This window comes from Thermobia domestica, chromosome 16 (assembly GCF_964235325.1).
Source record: "Thermobia domestica chromosome 16, izTheDome1.hap1.1, whole genome shotgun sequence".
Lineage (NCBI taxonomy): Eukaryota > Metazoa > Arthropoda > Insecta > Zygentoma > Lepismatidae > Thermobia > Thermobia domestica.
This window is the reverse complement of record NC_137469.1, coordinates 78,599,162-78,620,160: the sequence shown is the minus strand read 5'-3', so window position 1 is coordinate 78,620,160 and position 20,999 is coordinate 78,599,162. Positions and strand designations below refer to the sequence as shown.

At 34.9% G+C, this 20,999-nt stretch overlaps 1 protein-coding gene across 1 annotated transcript in view; it reads right to left on the bottom strand.

Annotated features, from left to right (window-relative positions):
* Positions 1–4,797: 4,797 nt before the first annotated feature.
* The window catches only part of ca (RCC1 and BTB domain containing protein claret), a 153,956-nt gene continuing 137,754 nt past the window's right edge, over positions 4,798–20,999 (bottom strand). Inside the window, exons 26-27 of the mRNA XM_081742650.1 lie at positions 19,643–19,752; positions 4,798–5,497 (exon numbers count right to left, since the gene is read on the bottom strand). Of these exons, the coding sequence (XP_081598776.1) occupies positions 5,010–5,497; positions 19,643–19,752 (598 nt within the window). The 3' untranslated portion in view covers positions 4,798–5,009. The remainder of the gene's footprint in view (positions 5,498–19,642; positions 19,753–20,999) is intronic.

The following is a 20,999-nucleotide window of genomic DNA, read 5'->3' as shown; positions in this document are numbered from 1 at the left end:
CTTAATACCCTCCGCCAATCAGGGCTCGCCATCTGGTTGCCAGGAGAACGAAACCTGGGAACCAGGTGGCAGAGCCTCAGTTCACGAGGTGTGAGGATAGTGAAAGGAGCGAGTTGGCTGAGCGCGTGGAGACTTCGATTGGTTTTAGAGAAACATTTCAGTTTGGCGCAGTTTTTTGATAAAATCTATGCTTCCAGTGTAATAGCTGTTTTTTAGTAATTTGGAACCCTTTGATGTGGTATCAGGAAAAACTCAAATCTTATATAAAAATGTTTGAGCGAGTGACCTTTTCTTCTATGCTACCAGAAGATAGAAAACTTCCAAAATTTTTATCCATCATAGGTCTAAAAACATACGAAGAGCTTAAGAATTTGTATGCCGAAAATGCCAACACGGAAATCTTATGAGGAATTTTAAAGATCTCATCATGGGGCATTATGGACGGAAAATGCACGAGATAGCTGAGCGTATAAATTCCACAATATCAAACAGCAAGAATATTAAAATGTGTCAGTTTGTGACGAAATCAAGCCGCCTACTGCAACTTTGCAACATGCTTGGAATTTTTTTTTTAAGAGACCAGTTTGTTTTCGGTGTGAGGAACAATGTGACGAGGAGACAAATGTTAGCAGCAACTTCACTTATATTCCAACAGACAATGGACATTGCAATAGGAGTGGAAAACACTGAAGAACAAATTACCTTGTTCAGTGGTTCTGGAATTCAGCAGCAGCAAATTTGTAAGATGGAAAAACAGCGAAGATACTAGAAAAGCAAGAATGAGAACAGATCTAATTACACCTTGAGTTTGCAACAAAGCATGGAGCAACTATTCTTCTACATCTGACTCAAGAAAACACATTAGATGTAACAAAATGTAAGCGGTCACATATAAGAGCGAATATTCAGCATACAACAAGCGCTGCTTCAAATGTACTAGTTTGCACCAGCTTGTATCCTTCAATCATTGGAGCAGAAATGAGGAATTAGGAATGGAAGTGTTCCGAGATGGAAAGTGAGAAAAAAAATAAAGCTAACCCTAAAGCCTCAGGATTACATATAGTAGTCTTGGATCCGGAGATAGTGATTTATATTAATTTTTAGCAATGGAGACGCTCGAGTACCAATCGGCGGGAGATAGCTTGCCAGATTCGATGATAAATGCAGAGGATGTAGGAGTAGGGTTTACTGCTGACTCAAGAAATGGAGCAGATTGACGTAGTAACTTGAAGAAAGAGATATCCCTGATGGAAACGAAATTACCTAAAAGCCACAGCAGATGAAGATTACTTACCGACTCAGAAGAGATGAAAGCCAGGGCAAGAGTACGAGGTTCATGAATACAGGAGCTCGAACTCGAAAGTGGTATCGAGGGGAAAAAATGTAGCCTATACTACTGGCCTGAGTAAAGAAAACAATAATGAGGGAGAGCAGATGTTTTGCATAGAACAGTAAGCGTTGCAGTTCATGTTTCTTTCATACACGACATAATTCATGTATCTAGATCAAGAGGTTCAGGAGTTACGAACTAGGATTTCTCGACTGGAGTAAAGATTACGAAGCTTGGAGAAAAAGAGGAGAGAAAAGAAATAAGCATCCGGAAAGTCAGTATAAGTACTTTTATATATATATATAAATATAGTATTAATGTAATATTGCTGTTTGTTAGTTTGGGCAATACCCGGAAATTTTTAGGGTCGGTCTGTCTGATTCTTAGCTATGCCTGGGAGAACGTTAGAGTTTGGCATGTAATGGGACAAGATGTTGAGATTTTAGACGAACTGTTCGTTACCATGAGTTTTGTTTATGCGCAAGATGTTTCAAGTTAAAAAGGTGGCCAAGTGTGGCTTATGTTAGAATAGTTGAGGATAGGTGATGGTTCCTTCTTTTAAAGGTGGAAGTCGAATGTGAAATTGAATTAGCTTCAGATAGCTATCAGTGTTAAAAAGGCATGACAAAATAAGGCCGTCATTTGGAAAGATACATATATAGATGAACCTTGGTGGTTGCGAGAGGGATATTAGTGCATAGATGCATCAATGTATTAAGTAGCCAGAAGAGTGTTGAGACATGTTATTGATAGTCATTTTAGAGCAGCATTTTTAAGTTGGTAACACTGCTTCTCCAATTTTTTTTAAAAGTTTCGGAATTCTAGAAACATTTTTGTGAACCTCCTCCTCATACAGACGTGGATTCTCTTCTGCACATGTTGCCATTTTCAAAAAGTAAGAACAAAATTGCTCAGGATCAATTACTCATAGAGAAAAGACAGTACTGCGATACATTCGTACAGTCAGTTATTTATCGTATTCCATTACATTCGCATGATAGCCAGTTTATATCGTGACAAAATCTAGGATAATAACTATCAATATAGAGGTCTATTCTTAAGTCTTTACCTTACAAATTGCGAGTACATGAATAAGTTTTAAAATGAAGTTTACAGACTTAAATCCATTCTTTTAATTATCATCAAGTCAGGCTTACATTAGAATAAGTCTCTGCCGCTATTAACGATAAGCTACTAAGCTTATTCACTAACTTCTTACGATTGTTACGAAACATTAAACTTTCCGTTGAGTAACATTTACCTTAATGGATTAAGTAAGATCTCGAAACAATCTCTAAGCTTTTCGGTATGTAATATCTTAAACTTTATCCCATTTTTACATGGTGACGGTATGCCATGCATAAATAATTTTTGCTTCGCATAATGTTCTATAATCTATAGGAACAATTTTCCATATACCTAATTAAGAAATCTGATACAGCTGTAAAACCATTATTTAAAAATACATTTTCATTGTTCATAGATAAAACGTTTTGATATACACAATGATGACTTGAAAAATATTATGTCTTCCATACAATCATGTGTGCGAATAGTTCATATCAAAAGAGCGCGGCCCCAGAAAAATCAATAACGGACTTTTACACCTTCTTCATTTTCTTGGTATTGGCATTTTAAGTTAGTGGAACAATCGGCACTACGGTATTCATCAAATTTGTATAATAGTTTTAACCTAATTTTATTTATCTACATAGTGCTTAAGTCTTCAATGATAAACTAGGCCAAGATTTTGACTAGCTGTGGGATTCAATGATTTATACAGAGTATAGTGAATATAAATTCATCTCATTTTAAAGAAATGACAAACTTCAAAATTAAGCAATAAATAATTAATAATATATTATTTTAATAATAATACAAAGAAGAATATGCAATATAACTTAAAACTGTAACTAAAACAAACACAGTTTCAGATAAAATAAAGTCAGATAATATGAATAATTATGTTTTTTCATATTTATGAAATACTTATCACAATTATTTAGAATTGGTCTTAATATTTTTTAACTAAATATCATAAAGATAACAAATTACGCGTTCTATAATTTTAATTGAGTGAGGTAAATACCTGATCTTTAATCCTAACTGAAACTTCTATAACCATCCACTCCTTTAGACTTCAGAAGATGAAAAGAGAAAGGAAGACTCAATGACTTCGTCAAGCTACAAGCTACATCCAAATGATATTTTGAATATTACATTTTGTCTAGTGGACGTCCACAAAATGGACTACGATCTATTCCATCCAAACTGATCAGTGGAAAGCAGGCAATGTGATTCCTATTTCCTTAATCTATACTATGCTTAAGTGATTAGTGAAAACTAAGTGCATTACAATTTCTAAAAGAATTTTTGAGTGTTGTCAGTGATAATCAGAGAACACTATATCAATTAACATCACATGCTACATTCAATCTAAGCTTTACCCTAGCGACAAGGTCTTGCGTCAACTTCTCGCTGATAAGAGAAAGAGACGACCAAAGTGTCTGAAATCAGCAAAATTTGGCGCAATGAAGTAGCGTTAAAATGATTTATTTTTCCTGTATTCATTTACAACAAAGAATAGTACTTCTTTATTCATTTTATTTATTCATTTAAATGAATGCTATATGAATAATTATTTATTTATTCATAAGTTTTTCATGAAATACAAAGTGATATATGACTTATTCACAGATGGACCCCAGGGAATTATTTTGAGTCATTAGTTTCAACCATGCGCTTGTAGAAACGAAATCATCATGTCTTAAGAAAGGTTTTTGGCATTATTACACAAATAACTAAATAGTACACACATACAAGCCACGAGTGACAGCACCGTTTACATCACAGTCCTGTGTTGTTTCTTTATCGTTGAGGGGGGAAAAATGTGTTGAGTTGGAGATTACATAAACAAGCCTTCCTCATTCATTAATAGTTTCAGAATCCAAAAAAAGTTGTTAAGTTTTCCACGTTTGTGAATATGTTCCTTATACAAAAGTGGATTCTTTTCTGCCCTCGTCGGCATTCCGTCTTCCCCAAAAAGAACAAAAGAGACTCGTGATACGGTTATATAACTATATAGGACACAGTAATGATATAGGTCATAGTCATTCATTCATTGGAATCTATTAGTCACACGATAACCTATTTTCATCTGGGAAGAATACAGTATGGTAACTACCATTGTAGGGGCCTATACCTTACCGCAAATATTTTATCTTGCAGGTTGAAAGCACATGAATAAGTCTTAGGATAAGTTCATAGGTTTAACTTCATTATTTTAAATTATTTTCAGTTCAACGTTACACATCTACCAAATTATCGAAGTATCTACCACTATTAATTGTGAGATACGCAGTCTTTTACTAGTAACACCATTAAACTTTTAGTTAGTAATAATAGGAAATCTCGTATTTCATATATAAAAAGATGGATGGGAAAAGGTTAAACAAAAATATATACACTGTAGACTTACCGTAAGTTTCTTTCTATAAAACATTCCTCTATTTATTTCACAATATACAAATTTCATCTGGCACAACAATGGCGAATAAATCTATAGAAGCACCACACAATCTTTGGGTAAAATAAATTATAAAGGAACATGTCTTTTATCTATTCCCCCTTCTTTTTATTAAAACGATAGAGAGAAAGAGAGAGTGAGAGAGAAAATGATTTATATTTGAGATTGCAGATGTTGCAGAACACACTTGGGACAAACTACGTCTAATGTCTGTGATTCGGAAAAGAGTCCTTTCAATAATTTGGCAGTATTTGGAAGAGGGTGATGTAGCTGCAAAAGTCCAAGTTCCATATCTGGTAAAACTGACTGGTAGAATACATCCGATGTATAATGGTGACCACAAGAGAACACCAACACCTCGGAGTCACGATAAGGGGAGACGTCCTGTGATTTCTTGTTCGCTGTGTCTTTATCGATACCTTGAGTTTTACATAATCTCTTTCCCATTATATCGTAAACGGCTGTTTCTCCCAAATTAATTGAGGACTGCAGACTTTCCATTCCCAACCCTTCTAACACACCTTCCATCAGCTGTTCCGAAGTAAGTCCTTGAGAGGGAAGAACGTTTGTACCGCCTGCTACTGGTGCTTGCATCGACGTCACTTGCGCCAAAAGTTCTATGTACTCTGGGTAAGGCTTTTCTGAAAGAAAAATTTAAATGATTAGAACAGTCACGTTCAAAAACATTCAAACAATTATTTCAGCCTAGCGAGTAACTTTTACAATAAGTTTTGAAGTCTTAAAATAAAATATTTCATAGAGACTATGACTTATTTTAGCAATTTTACAGGCACCACATTTTTTTTTTTTTTTCAAAACTCGACCGATATTGAAAAATACCTGCACATAACTGAACTTATGCATTAATCTGTTGATTATTAATGTGGCAGATACGAATCGTAGAGTCGAGGTTAATATAAAAAAATGTTTTGAATGCTACATTTTATTTTTCTCATAAAGCTTCAAAATTATAAATGTTTAGTAGTAACCGAGCCACTTTCGTAATATGTAAGGCGAAAGGGCAGAGTAAACAATTGATAAATTATCTGGTTGTGACTGTGTTTATTTAGCTTACGAAGGTATCCCGAAAGCGAAATTCCAGGACTCAGAAAAAATGTTAAGTGACTAATGAGTATTTTAGAATGTGTATTAGTGAATTCTATGAACAGAAAACTTCACGATAACTCGTACTTCACAATGCACTGTAATATCTACGGAAGCATTTTAGTCTAGGCTCTGTCCATAAGAGCTGTAGAAAAGTCCGGGATGACAGCAGATCTCTTCAGAACCTGTTAGAGAGTGATCAATTAATGAAAAAAAGTGAAGGTAACACTTCCGCAACCGGGACCTTCATTGTGAAATTCAATATTCAACATGGCGCCCGCGCGCAAGTATCAAATTATATTTAAACTAAAATATCTTCTCACAGAAACAAGTTAGAAACTTCGTTACTGTACCAAATTAAAGATAATTGATAGTAGAAGTAAGAAAACTAAGTATATTGTTTACATGTTGCCGCCATATTTAAAAATAACGGTTATTTGGGACAAAAATTAGTTTTTCTCGTTTCTCTTTTTTCATTTCATGACAAATAACTATGAAGTTATTAAAAATATGAAAACGCAGCTCAAACTAATTAGAGGAGCATAATCTTAGCTTTCTATCGTTACCAATATCTTTAGTAGATCTTAAAAAATGATGGAGCTATTGAAATTTGAGTGGCGCAAGGTGTAGCGTTTTTTTGGACTGTTTAATAAATTACCGGAATAACACTCACTACGCGCAAAACTTTTAAAGCTATTACTTTTCAACAAATTAAAATAGTCCATTCATTTTATCGATAAGTTAAAGGTAATAGGTTACTGTGTCGTAGGAAATGAAATAATAATATTATTGCATTTGTCAAATATTATTATTAACATGTTTGTTCATATAATATGTAGCTAATGTTGCAGACTCTAATGTGGAGAGAGGAATAATAAAAATCCATAGTTGCCACCAATTAGACAGTTACTATAGAAAACCTGTTTGGCATCTCCCTATCCCAGGACACCTCTTCCACTGCATCCGTATTAGACGTAAATGCCTGCATCATTTGCCAGAATCGTGACAAATCTTCAGTTAAAACAATGTCGTCTTTCCGTGAGAGAAAAGATGTTATAGCTGCGTCTGACATTCGCAAGGATGGTGTTCTGAATAGACTTACGGATCTTCAGCGAGGTGCAGAATTTGTGTATCATTGTAAGGACGCATTCTATATGTTATATTCAAACAAGAATGTGTTGTTACGGAAAAAAAGAAAAGAGAACGTAGTGACACTTAGAAGCTGAATCAACGTTCAATAAAATCTCAATCTGAGCCAATGGCAAAGAAAATGAGAGTAGATATTCCAGTTCAACAATCACCATCTTCAATCAAAAAAGCAAGAAATGTTTTATGTGTAGTATATGGGAAAGAGAAATACAACGGAATTAAACAAAAGTACAAAATATGTGAATCAAATAGTGCAACTACATTTTTATCCCCAACCATGTTCTTTAAAGATAACGGATTTACGAGAACTTGTGACTTGGAGGATGAATTACCTGTTTTCGGTACAGATCTCTATTATCTAAGGCCTGTCTTGAGCACTACCTTCTTAAGTTCAATAAATATTCTCAGAAATCAGATAGCACAACTACCAAGTCTAAGAAAACTAATAAAAATGGAGTGCTTAATAAAGTGGCGCCAATTATCGAGAAACTATTGGATGAGGGTGTGGATTGATATTGTCGGAAATTCGAGACTTCATTAATGGAAACAGTGAACTGACTTTTAATAACAACGAAGTTAAACTTTGGAGGAAAAGTAAGGTTTTCGAAGCCTTCGAAAAAGAAATAAACCGATTCTGGGTTTCAACTCATTATTTAGTGCCGAAGAGGTAACTGACAAACTGAGATCGATTAACATATGAATGGGGCGAAAGAAGTACGAACGGTTCTCCTTCACACAGATTTCGGTATTGAAGGAGAATTTGGGGACAGTCAGCAACTTCATAAGTCCTGGACAACAACTAGAATTCCTCAACCACTTTTGGATTTGCTAGCAGAAGTGCTACAAGTGGTCAAGCTGAACATCATATCTGGGACGCAAGCGAAGATCTACATATCACTGACGAAGACAGTGAAAATGATCTTGAAGAATTTTACGACCAAAAAAATCTAAATTTTCAGAATCTATTGAAGTCAATCTTCCAGACTTTATTCTATAATATATCGTCGTAGGAAAGCAACCCCCATGCATTTGATGGTGGCACATTCAATTCATGAGAAATGAAAAATCAGACAACTGATCTCAACTATGAAAAAATTAGGTGTGTCAGTTGGCTATAAAGGTATCATGTAAGCACGAAGCAACCTTGCACAATATACACTAAAGACCTGTTCCTCCACCATGTCTTTTTCAAGCCACTTTCAGGGTGATAGTTTCACGGTAGGAGCTATGGACAATTTCGACCTTGAAGAGGCTACTCTGTCAGGAATCCGTGATAGCCACGATACAGTCATGGTGTTTTTTCCGGGAAATGCTAAAAGTCCCATCGAAACCGAAATTGTCGAAGTCGTTATTAGCAAGACTTCCATTAATCTTCATCCTTGCTTCCATCTTAGCAATTGAAGAAATAAGAAAAAAGGAAGATACAACCTATATCGATTCAAAACACGCTAACAATTTCTCCCGAACTGTATGATTTGGACATCGATAATCTGCGTCAGAATGAGTTTACTCAAGACAATGCATGCTGCATACAAGCTAGAAACTAAAGAATCCACTCTAACGCGGGGTACTGTAAATGCGAAAATAACGGATTCAGATGTTTCCAAGAAACAAGTTGGCTTTCTTCCAGTACTGCCGTATCCAGTAACGGAATATAATAGTGTATACACAGCAATGAAAAAAACTTCCAGAGCCTACTTATACACTTAAACCAATCTTCAATGCCTGTAGTATGTGGCGAAGGGGTGTATCACATTGCTGCCGAAATTCAACTTAGGAGCAATGAATTTTCAAAAATTGTCCTCATGCTAGGATCATTACACATGACCTTCTTGTCTGCACAGGAAAGTACATTTCTGGTAGTGGTTTGGAGTCTCTTTTCATAGAAAATTTTTGAGTCCAAAGTGACCGAGAGTATTCTAAAGGGAACTATCTACGTTAGGGCAGTGAGAGAGATGTTTATGATTGCAGATGTGTTTATGCTAAAGGGAAGGCTTTCCTGGAAGAAGGTGAATATTATACGTCTGTCATTCAACAGTTCGTAGACACTATGACTATTATGAAAGAAAGACAAGCTTAACGTGCTCTTATCAGTTCATGGAGTTGGGCATTAATTCAGATGAAATACCGAAGCTTTGCAGAACTTTTCAGAGAAACTCAGCTCAATCTCAGAGCAGGGCCGCTGCCTTGAACAGTTTTTACATCTTTTATTCTGCTGAAAAGTCTTATAAGAGCTGACCGAGAAGGATACTGGCCGCTGCATTTGTATATTGTACAGCAGTTGCTTCCGGTATTCATGGCATTCAATCGAATCAATTTCCTGCGGTGCGCGTCCCTCTATCTTGAAAAAATTAGAAATTTGGAGACTCAACACCCGGAAATAAATGCTCAGTTCATGAATGGTCACTTCGTAGTCGGAAGAACGAACAATGTATATAGCGCAGTTGGTGCTGATATGATACTTGAACAGATTATAAATAGATCTAAGAAATCATCGGAAGGAATTATGGGTCAGACGCGCAGAAAGAATTATATTACGGAGTGAGAACTGTCGTACCACGAAGTTCTTTCGATACGCCAAATCTACAGTCAGATTCTTGGTATATCACAAACAGACCATGAGTTCCTTAGCAATGTACTTGATGAAGTTCGTAACTATGTTAACAGAATGGTAGAATTTTATGGAGCGCAGGGAAATCCAGTACAAAGTTCACAGTTCTGTGAAGTTGTACCATTTCATGTCGCATGAAGTTGTACCAGATTCTAATGCAGAAGAAATCCTGAATTACCTGATACGTAGCCATGAAGCTTATGTGGCATTCCGAAACGAGCAATTTTTGTACAAAACAACTCCGTTGTCGAAGACCATTCACAGACGAAAACTTCCACTGTTTCGTCAAGCAAATAAAGTAGTCTACTTGTCTACTTTGCAAAAGTTGTTGGAACCGTCTGAGTGCGTTTTCGAAGGACATTCATCAATGAATACAGCAATTATTGCTGATGTTATGAACCAACTTCGTAAAACTCAAGTGAAAGGTTTACAAACATTTGCTGATCTGTTTGATGTATTCTTCAGGAGTTGCAGCAATGTTTAAACACGCACCCGCAGGGATTTTATGTAACTATCTAATCACCTCGGTCAAAAGTGTGGAAAGACAGCAAAGGATAACCGCCTCACCTATACTACTAACTAATCTGTCATGTACACATTCCTACCGGTGCAAATGGAGAGATTTTGGGCTTTCTCGGAAAACAAAATTCAAATTCAAGATGTCTTAAAAGACTACCTCTGCACAAAAGCAGTTTATCGTCTTTGAAATGTATCTGAGTGAATTACTGCTTGAAAATGGTGCAACTCCTGCTATATCTGTCACTGCCTCTTCAGTTGTTCCAAAAATTACATGAGTGTTTCATGTTGGATATCAGTAATTTTACATTATGCTCTGAAAAGAAATATGTAAATATTCTCTAAAGCACAGCTAGTCATATATTCGTAAAAATTTTGAAACTGTAGAAAACTTAGTTAAATATTACTAGCTCTCACAAGCACACACGATATTACCATCAAATTAAAGTAAATTCTCATGACATCAAAGTCTGCAAAATAAAATAATAATAATAATTACATTAGCTACATATTATATGAACAAACATGTTAATAATAATATTTGACAAATGCAATAACATTATTATTTCATTTCCTACGACACAGCAACCTATTACCTTTAATTTATAGATAAAATGAATGGACTATTTTAATTTGTTGAAAAGTAATAGCTTTGAAAGTTTTGCGAGTAGTGAGTGATTTTCCGATAATTTATTAAACAGTATAACGATAATGATGTTATCAATGATCAGAGGCGCAATATCATAATGATGTAATATTATCAATCTGTACTTGTTTTATGAATATGATCAGAGGCACAATAAGTGAGCAGAAATATATATTGAAAAAGAAAAAGTTTGTTGATTAGGTTGTCATGGATATAGATAGTTGGTTGTTATGAAGATATAGTTGAGGTCACTAAGAAGGATATTTGACATGTATTTGTGATGTAATGGTTTCGAGCAGTCATCTATTGGGAAAATAAAAGAAGTGTTAAGATCTTCCACACAGCAAAATGGTAAAACTTATTATTACATATAATTAATAGTTAAATATAGATAGATAAAATATATTCTCGTTATATAATGGTGCCGAAACCCGGGAACCTGTAGAAGTGTTGAAGCATAATAAAGACAGGGTTTAATTTTAATATAAAGGGACTTATGAATATACATTATACTTGTTTGCGTAGTGGAAGAAAAATCGAACGTAAGACAAATATGGCAAATGTACATAATGATGATAGGTTAATGACCGATAATACAGATCCATGTCACAAATTGTAACTACTAATCAAATCTTGGATATGATTATGCAATTAAAGCAGCAAATGTCCAGTGAACTTACAACGAAATTCGATGAGATTACAACAAAAGTCGAAGCGAAAGTTGAAGAAATAAAACTCGATACGAGTCAACAGCTTGCAGCGAAAGTTGAAGAAATGAAACTCAATACAAGTCAACAAATACAGCTGATGTCCCAAGAAATCACTCAACAATTGACTCAGCGAATTGATTCTAAGTTAATGAATGAACAGTTCAATGCAAAATTCGAATTAACTGATCAAAATGTAGGACGGATATCACAGGAGGTTACAAAATATAGTAGATATACTTGAAAATGCTGTAACAGAGCATTCGAATAAGATGAAAACATTACAGAAGGAAGTTAATCTTCTACAAGAAGTGTGTCGTTCTAAATTTACCGGATCAGAGAATACTCAAGAAATTCCTTCACCCAGTGTGCAACAGTCTTCAAATATATCAGAGAACACTCAAGAAATTCCTTCACTCAGTGTGCAACAGTCTTCAAATATACCCGAAAATGTAAACGATGATTTAGAATCATATGGCTACAGTGAAGACAGTTCAGATAAAGAAGTAATAAATAATGGTGTACCTCATCATCAGAAGGTAGTGTTTACAGGCGTTCGAACATCGAAACACAAGAAAAGGAGTAAATGTCTACGTTTCAGTGAGATAAGGTCTCTTTCAAAATTCAGTGGGTTATCCGAAGACATATCAGCGAGCGCATTTCTGGAAAAAATCGAAGACGAATGTAATTTAATGGGTGTCGAGGAATCTCAATTTTTAAAAGTTTTGCCTCATGTATTGTTGCCTCCGTGTCTTACTTGGTTTAAGGCTATCAGAAATAGTTTACGTAAGTATTCTGATTTTAGAAATGCATTGTTGTCAAACTATGAGAACGATTTTGTTCTGGCTAAGCGAGACGCGTTAATTCGATCGAGGCATTATAATCCGAGGGTTCATAAAAGCATTACAGACTTTGTGGTGGCTACATATAATGAACTGAAATCTATCAACCCGTTCCATCCCGAGGCTCGAATCATTGCTTCTATTCGTATACTTTTGCCTTTTCGGTTGCAACAATCGTTGATGACAGCACAATTTTAACCATCTCCTTATGATCGTACAAACCTTTGAAAGTCAATCTTCAATGCAAAACAATAACCGATGGCCGAAAAAGCAGAACAATCTGACTCGTACTCATGTTGATTAAGCATCAATTCATAATGTCGATGTCCAACACAATAATCGCCAATTTAATCAAAGTGGTATCGGTAATCAGGCGCCACCTAATTGTAGAAACAGTTCTAGAAACTTTAGGAATAACCAACGAAATTTCAATAGAAATTATAGAAATGGCAGTCAACGTGCTTTTACGCAAAATCAATATCCAAATACCAGGAATAATAATTATCGTCCTTTTGCGCAAAATCGTGGTACTTTCTCGAGAAGTGCGTTCTTAAATGGCAGGAATTCCGTGAATAGAAATCAAAATATAGTAACATATCATGAAAAACAAGACAGCACACAAGAATGTGAAATACAATGTGATTTAATTGAAGCTATGAGTCACCTGGGATATATTATGTTAATGTGAAATGGATTGAACCCGTGTTGAGGAAAAATGAACATACTTTATGGATATGTGAATCGGTTTATTGTATCTTATTTTATGTTATTTAATCTTGAACTTCATGTCTATGATCGTAATTATTTAATTTATATCACAATATGTCTTAGTGTTATATGTTTCTTTAATATTTGTGCTTCATATTATTTATGAGTTTTATTATGATTGCAAAAGGCAATATTAATAGTATTATGCATGCTTCATGTTATAAAGTATGTTTTAAAAGCATCTTTGTAATGCGAGGATATATATTGAAGTTAATAAGTTTTGTTTTCTATAAGGAATTTGTTGGACATAACTTAGATTGGAGTTACGGCGTCTGAGGGGACCGTACTCAATTGATTTTGCTCCAAAAGAGAGCCAATTAGGTTTAGTTGAAGTTCATGACATTAATCTTAAATCGAAACAAATAATGATGGAATGATAATTCTATCAATCTGTACTTGTTTTATGTTATATTGTTGCTCACAATCTTTGCATGTTATATTGCCTTACAATCTTTGCATGTTATATTGCCTTTTATTAACATCTAATAGGATGATAGTCGTTATTTATAAACAATGTTGCTAGAACATGGTTGAATATGTTAAATATAGATAAAAATGATGTCACATTATTTAATACGGGAAGGAATATGTAAGTAGTACCCTTGCAGAAACCATTAGTTAGTTTTCATTTTTTTTTTTTTTTTGAATAGTCCCATCGACGATATATATATATATATATTTTGAATCGACGTTATTAATAAATGGATATATGGTGATATATATAATTAATACTACATATAAAAGAATATAATGTTGTAATATGAATATATATAAGGAAAAGAGAAGAAAAATATTTATATTAATGTAATTTTAATTTCATATGAGGGCTATTCAAAAAGTCAATATTTGGAAATACTTAATCCAGGGTTTTTTCCTTCACAGTATTACTGTTACGGAATTCCCGTTCGAGCGACATATTACATAACGATAATGATGTTATCAATGATCAGAGGCGCAATAAGTGAGCAGAAATATATATTGAAAATGAAAAAGTTTGTTGATTAGGTTGTCATGGATATAGATAGTTGGTTGTTATGAAGATATAGTTGAGGTCACTAAGAAGGATATTTGACATGTATTTGTGATGTAATGGTTTCGAGCAGTCATCTTTTGGGAAAATAAAAGAAGTGTTAAGATCTTCCACACAGCAAAATGGTAAAACTTATTATTACATATAATTAATAGTTAAATATAGATAGATAAAATATATTCTCGTTATAACAGTCCAAAAAACGCTACACCTTGCGCCACTCAAATTTTAATAGCTCTATCATTTTTTAAGATCTACTAAAGATATTGGTAACGATAGAAAGCTAAGATTATGCTCCTCTAATTAGTTTGGGCTGCGTTTTCATATTTTTAATAATTTTATAGTTATTTGTCATGAAATGAAAAAAGAGAAACGAGAAAAACTAATTTTTGTCCCAAATAACCGTTATTTTTAAATATGGCGGCAACATGTAAACAATATATCCAGTTTTCTTACTTCTTCTATCAATTATCTTTAATTTGGTACAAAAACGAAGTTTCTAACTTGTTCCTGTGAGAAGATATTTCAGTTCAAATATAATTTGGTACTTGCGCGCGGGCGCCATTTTGAATATTGAGTTTCACAATGAAGGCCCCGGTTGCGGAAGTGTTACTTTCGATTTTTTTTCATTAATTGATCACCCTCTAACAAGTTCTGCAGAGATCTGCTGTCATCCCCGACTTTTCTACAGCTCTTATGGACAAAGCCTGGATTATTTGAAACTGTAACAAAATAATATGTTCACTGTAGCATAATGAAGTGTCAACAACCAAAATTGTAGGGCACGTTTCGAAAGCTTTCCACTCCAATCTGATTGTTCATTTCAAGGTTATCAAATATTCTAATTCAAATTTTCATATAGGATACTTAATTGTGAGCACTTACTATATAGCCAGTACTCTTATATATATTCCTGTTTTATACATTAATTTGGAAATTTCCTAATTTCGTAATTTTTTCATTTCGCATTAATTTGGAAATTTCCTAATTTCATAATTATCTCACTTATCATTTGGTCAAATAATAATTTCTCGAACGAATCACCAGAGTACAGTGCAGTTTTTTTTTTATAAGAGCACGGAGTTTGGGTCCTAGTAAGCGGCCGGTCATTTTATCACAATGTTGCGTACAGTGAATTATGATTCTAGAAAGCAGTTTGTCCTATTATTAAGCAGAATTACTGTATTAACATATATATGCAAGATAACACAAATATTCACCATTGTAATAAATGACAAGTTCGTTTTCCGAATAGTAACTAAATATTCCATGTACATATTAAAGGAAGTTACTGCTTTCTGATTTCGGATATTCGAGAATCGCTGACATAAGAAATAGTGAAGGCGGAAGCAAAGGTATAACGATCCAGATAATGGACAGGATATGTTTCAAAACATCATTATAATACAGCATAATAAAGCTTGATACTTGATTGTATTATAGAGACGTACAAAATGAAGTGAAAGTACAGGACTACCATGAATGATTCATTCATTTTGAAAAGGCCATATGTTCAAAAGTATTATACTTACACACATGAAAGATATATGAAAAGAATCACAAACTCATCGACTTTATACATCCTCTACAAATGTTCAATATGTGCATACTCGAGCTCATTTTGTAGTCCTGCCAACTGTATGCACTGCAGCACTGATGCGTTCTTCGAGCTCGACTAAGGATTGCCGTCGTGGGGGTACATAAACAAGGTCCTTAACGTAACCCGACAGGAAGAAGCCGCAGGGTATTAAATCAGGAGATATGGGAAGCCAGGTGCTTTTCCATTTACACAAGCAGCCAGTGTCCTTGAATTGCCGATACCACCGCAAAAATGCTTTGTTTACATGACGGTTCTTTTCCATATTCTCTTCTGAAAGCGTGTTGCACAGCTGTAACACGATCTGGCATATTCAAGCATACAAAATGTTTTTTCTTCCTTTCTCTCCATTTTCGACAGATACTAACCTCATATTGCCACACCTGATCGAAAAGAGAATGAACTCGTGCTGCCACACAGTACAAACTTGGTGAGTGTGTGGTACTTTTCATGTATCTTTCATGTGTGTAAACTGTAATATATTTGAAAATACAGCCTTTTCAAAACGAATAATTTATGCTAACCCCTATTGGTTTCACATACCATGCTTGTGCCATGTACGCTACAACATTTAAAGTATTTGAACTTTGCGTTCTTATGTAACACTGAAGATATGAAGGACAGAACCTATTAACGTGGGCTTCGAACCGAGGCTTGAATCTGGTCCAGTTTGTCAGGTGCACGACCATCATGTAACATCAACTCTCACGTAGGCCTCGTCTCCCAGAGAGCTGGAGTAAAGGATCGCACCCAATGCCCCAGCATATAGGCTAAAGGAAACCGATGAGAACTGCAAGTGAATGATGATAGGGCTATATGAATGAATAGTGGAATTTTTAGTTTAACATGCCACGAATATGCCTTTTAGGCCAAAGGAAAAGAATAATTAATGGCAATAAATAATGGTAATTCTTTTGTGTTCTCCCGTCAGGAATCGAACCAAGATCCACGTGCAACAATGGCGCACGCGTTAGCCACTAGATCAGCGGGAAAGGCTAGGATTATACTAATGAATCGAAAGGAAGGAAATAGAACTTCGAGAAAACTCACGGACACGGAAAGAATGTATAAAGGTAACGAAGAAAGTTCTGTCGCTTTTTGTAGAGGTCTGTATTCAATTAGCCCTCACACCGTGAGTTGGATGCAAATAGAAATAAGGCGAAGATAGTTGTTGGTGTGGGTATATCCAACATATTATCTGGTTGTGGCAGTTCAGTTACAATGCAAACTTGCGTAAGGGCAGAGTGAACATGGGACCTCTACAGAGCGTCATAAGGACGTGTATGCTGTACGAGTTCAAATTGGGGTCAAACGCCGCTGCTGCGAGGTGGAATACATGCCAGGCCTTTAGTGAGGGTGTCGTGACTACGCGGATAGTGCAGCGGTGGTTTAACATGTTTAAGGACGATAACGAAACACTCGAAGACGCAGCACGTGCCGCAAGACCAACACATGTACAAAATTATCTTCAGGCAGCAATTGAGGTGAACAGTGGCCAGATATGTGAGGAACTGGGACTACAATTCAATGTGAGTGGAGAAACCATTCGGCAGCACCTTCATCAACTTGGGAAGCACTACAAGTTGGGTCATTGGGTCCCATGTGATTTGACTCCGGGCCAGAAAAGCGAGCAGACACTTGTGTTCTTTGCTGTCTCGTCTGAGGAAGGAGCCATTTCTAAACAGGATGTTGACATGTGACGAGAAATGAGTCCTGCACGAAGCTCCATGGCGCCGTCATCATTGGTTAGCATCCCATGAAGGTTCCAAACCAGCCGAAACCAGTACTGCACCAGAAGAAGTCCTCCTGTGTGTTCGGTGGACTGCTCACGGCATCGAGCATCGGGAACTGCTACCAGCTGGTCAGAACATCAATGCAACTGTGTACTGTCAGCAGGTAAGCCGTGTTCAAGAAAAACTCAAAACTCTGGAGACAGCACTTCTGAACTGCAAAGGGGTCCTCCTGTTACAGGACAACGCTAAGCCCCACGTGGCTAGGATGATCCGGGACACCATTCTACGCCTTGAATAGGAAATACTATTGATCCGCCATACTCCCTGAACATTACACTGTTCGATTATCACCTGCTCCATTCTTTGGACAATCACCTTAAAGGACGCCAGTTCAAATCCCAAGTAGAGGTGCAAAATGCTCTTGATACCTTCTTCGCTTCACGGCCCACCAAGTTCTACCGCGATGGAATCCATGGCCTTCCAAAACGTTGGCAAAAAGTCGTCGACTATTTTGGTGGGGACTATTTTTGATCTTCCAGGTACGTCTTAGGTGATATATCGATTTTCGAAGGTGGTGGGTGAAAAAACAACAGAACCTTCTTGGTTACCTTTATAATTACTTTGAACCAGAAACAATTTTAGAAAATTTCTTCACGGAGAAGTAACAAGGAGGAAACGTAATATTTCTTGTCTTTTACTGTGGCAAGAAAAGAGATGCAAAATACACATGTCGAAATTTCTATCTCTGAACCACTCAAAATTATTATTGCTGACCGAAACAACAACTGGATTTGACCTGAGTTTATCTATAATTCTACATTTTGTGCTTTTTTTTTTTTTTTTTTTTTTTTTTTTTTTTTTGTTTTATATACGAATACATATTAGTCGAAAAATTCTAACGGCATTAGTCTATTTAGGTCTCGATACTTTGTATTTCATATACTAATATTAAAGTTATTCAATTTTAATACCATTAGTATACACTTGTCTCATTATAATTCGTTAGTATCTTATATACGAATATTACAATTGGTCGAATGATTTAAAAAAAATACTCTATACCAGTGGTTCTCAACCAAATTCCTATCACGACTCCCATTTTTCCATATCTTTTGCCAGCGACCCCCTTATAATTTCTGGTTTGTAATAAGATTTCTATAATAGTACAATCCATTTCTTGTATATAGTGGATACAGTAACTTCCTTACAAGCGAATGAATTTAACCAAATTTGTTCAGTTCATTCATATTACAAATATTGAACCCGATCCGTCATACTCTTTCAAAATGGAGGCCGTTTGAGAATTTTAAAACATCATTACTCCCTTAATTTTGGGTCATATGGTAAAAAAAAATAAAAAAAGTGAATTCTAATTTTGGTTTTAAAAAAACTTGGACAGTTGTTAAGACAGTTATTGAGTATTTTAAATTACTTGATAATGTGCGTCACGAAGATCAATCCCGACATTGCCACACTAGTGAAATGACACCATGCTCAGGTACCTAATTAGCTTTCAATTTTAATTGTATTTCAATATGCACGTTTTGTTGCATTTGTATTTTTCTGGTATTTCAATATGTAGTTCTCATTATTTTCATATCGGACCTCTCATTTAAATTGATTTTTAAACAACTCTGTACTTGTTGAAAATGTTTAGTAGACCTATTTTTTGTTCTTAACAGTATGTATAAAAATAAAAATATGCGTATCAGAACAAAATTCAAAATAATACATACGTATTTAAAAATATTTTCCGGTATTAGATACTAATTATATTTATCTCTTCCTCTTATCTTCGTGACCCCCAGGTTGAGAAACCCTGCTCTACACTTAAAACCTCCCGATACTTTGTTGGTGTTTTATATATGAAAATTACAATTAATCGAACTATTTTAATAGTGTTACTCTTCACTTTAAGCCTCATGATATTTTATTAATAATTTAAGTATAAGATACTTAAAATAACCGAATACTTAAGTAGATTGAAACTAAATCTAAACTGTGAAAACCATAGGAATTTTATTATTACTATTATAAACTCATTTACAATGAAGAATAAATTATAAAAAATGGAAACACTTACTTTCGTTAATATATTTTAATAGCGTGGTACATAACTGCAGGCAAAAACAAGTAGACAAGTGACTCAATACCAGCGTACTGTCTGTTTCTCCTTCCACGTTTTCATCTTTACTGTAATGATATAATACCGCTCGGATGAGATTCATCATTCGTATTTACATCTCTCACAAGTCATATTTTAGTGCTACAGCATGTCAATGAATTTAAAAAGAGAAACTTATGTACTATATATTTTCCTAATAATTAATGTCAACTGTATTTGTAAATGAGAAGGTGATCATGTCAGACCCATTCTCACAATATTGGCATGTAGCTGTCTACACAGGGGTGGGTTAACCATTAAGCAAATTAAGCCTGTGTTCAGGGCATCAAGGTAAGGGAACACTACAAAAAAATTCTATAGAATAACCATGGTCCGCGGGCCATACGATCAGAGGGGCAACTGTATACAGTCTGTGAAATTTATGTATTTTTTGTACATTAGTGAAAACACACTAACACATATACTCCGTCAGAAACAATCACCTTGGCAGAAGTAAAAACAATAGGAACAGTAATGATAGAAGTAATGACTGATAATAATTGAGGATCTGATAAACTTTGGAATAACAAAATAGAAAACTTTTCAAATATAAATAAAGTGGAAGTATCTAACAATAAACATTATTTTCCATCTTACTGTAAGTTTTGTTTAATTTCATAAATAAAATAAAATTTTGTGCTTTCTTAATCCGGCCCTGTCTTTACATTACATCAATGCAAGTTAAATTATTTTTATATTACACACTTCTAGTATCAGTGAACATAATTACTTTTTTAATTAGATACCTACTTAGTATTCTAAAAATGTACTACTATTCATGAAATAAAATAAATCAAATAGCATATGAGTCTCAAAAAGTCACTTTATCATTATTCCTTAAGCAATCGTCATTTCTAGAATTAAATTACGAAGTACAGTATGCACAAAATTCTTCAGGTTTACAACTAAAACTTCATCGTCACTTATCGTTTTAGCTAACTAGGGAAGGTCGTGGTGTGTTACTTTGACTTCATATCGATACTATGCTCAATCGACTCGCTTTTACATATGAAACAATTGCGCAAACGGGGAAATCCTCGATCGCAAGCCTGTTTGAATTACGAGAGTTAAAAGTTCAAGATTAAGCAGATTCTGCAAAAAGTTTGAACTAACTATTATTTCAGACAGACGCTTCATTTTTGGTATTGGGAAGTTTCTTGGGTGCACAGCACAGTGGTGAGGTCAAAACATACGTCTTTTGCAAGATCCACTTTTGGACGACCTTCACGAAATTCATCACTGAGATATGTGAGACCATGCTGGAATTCGGAAAACA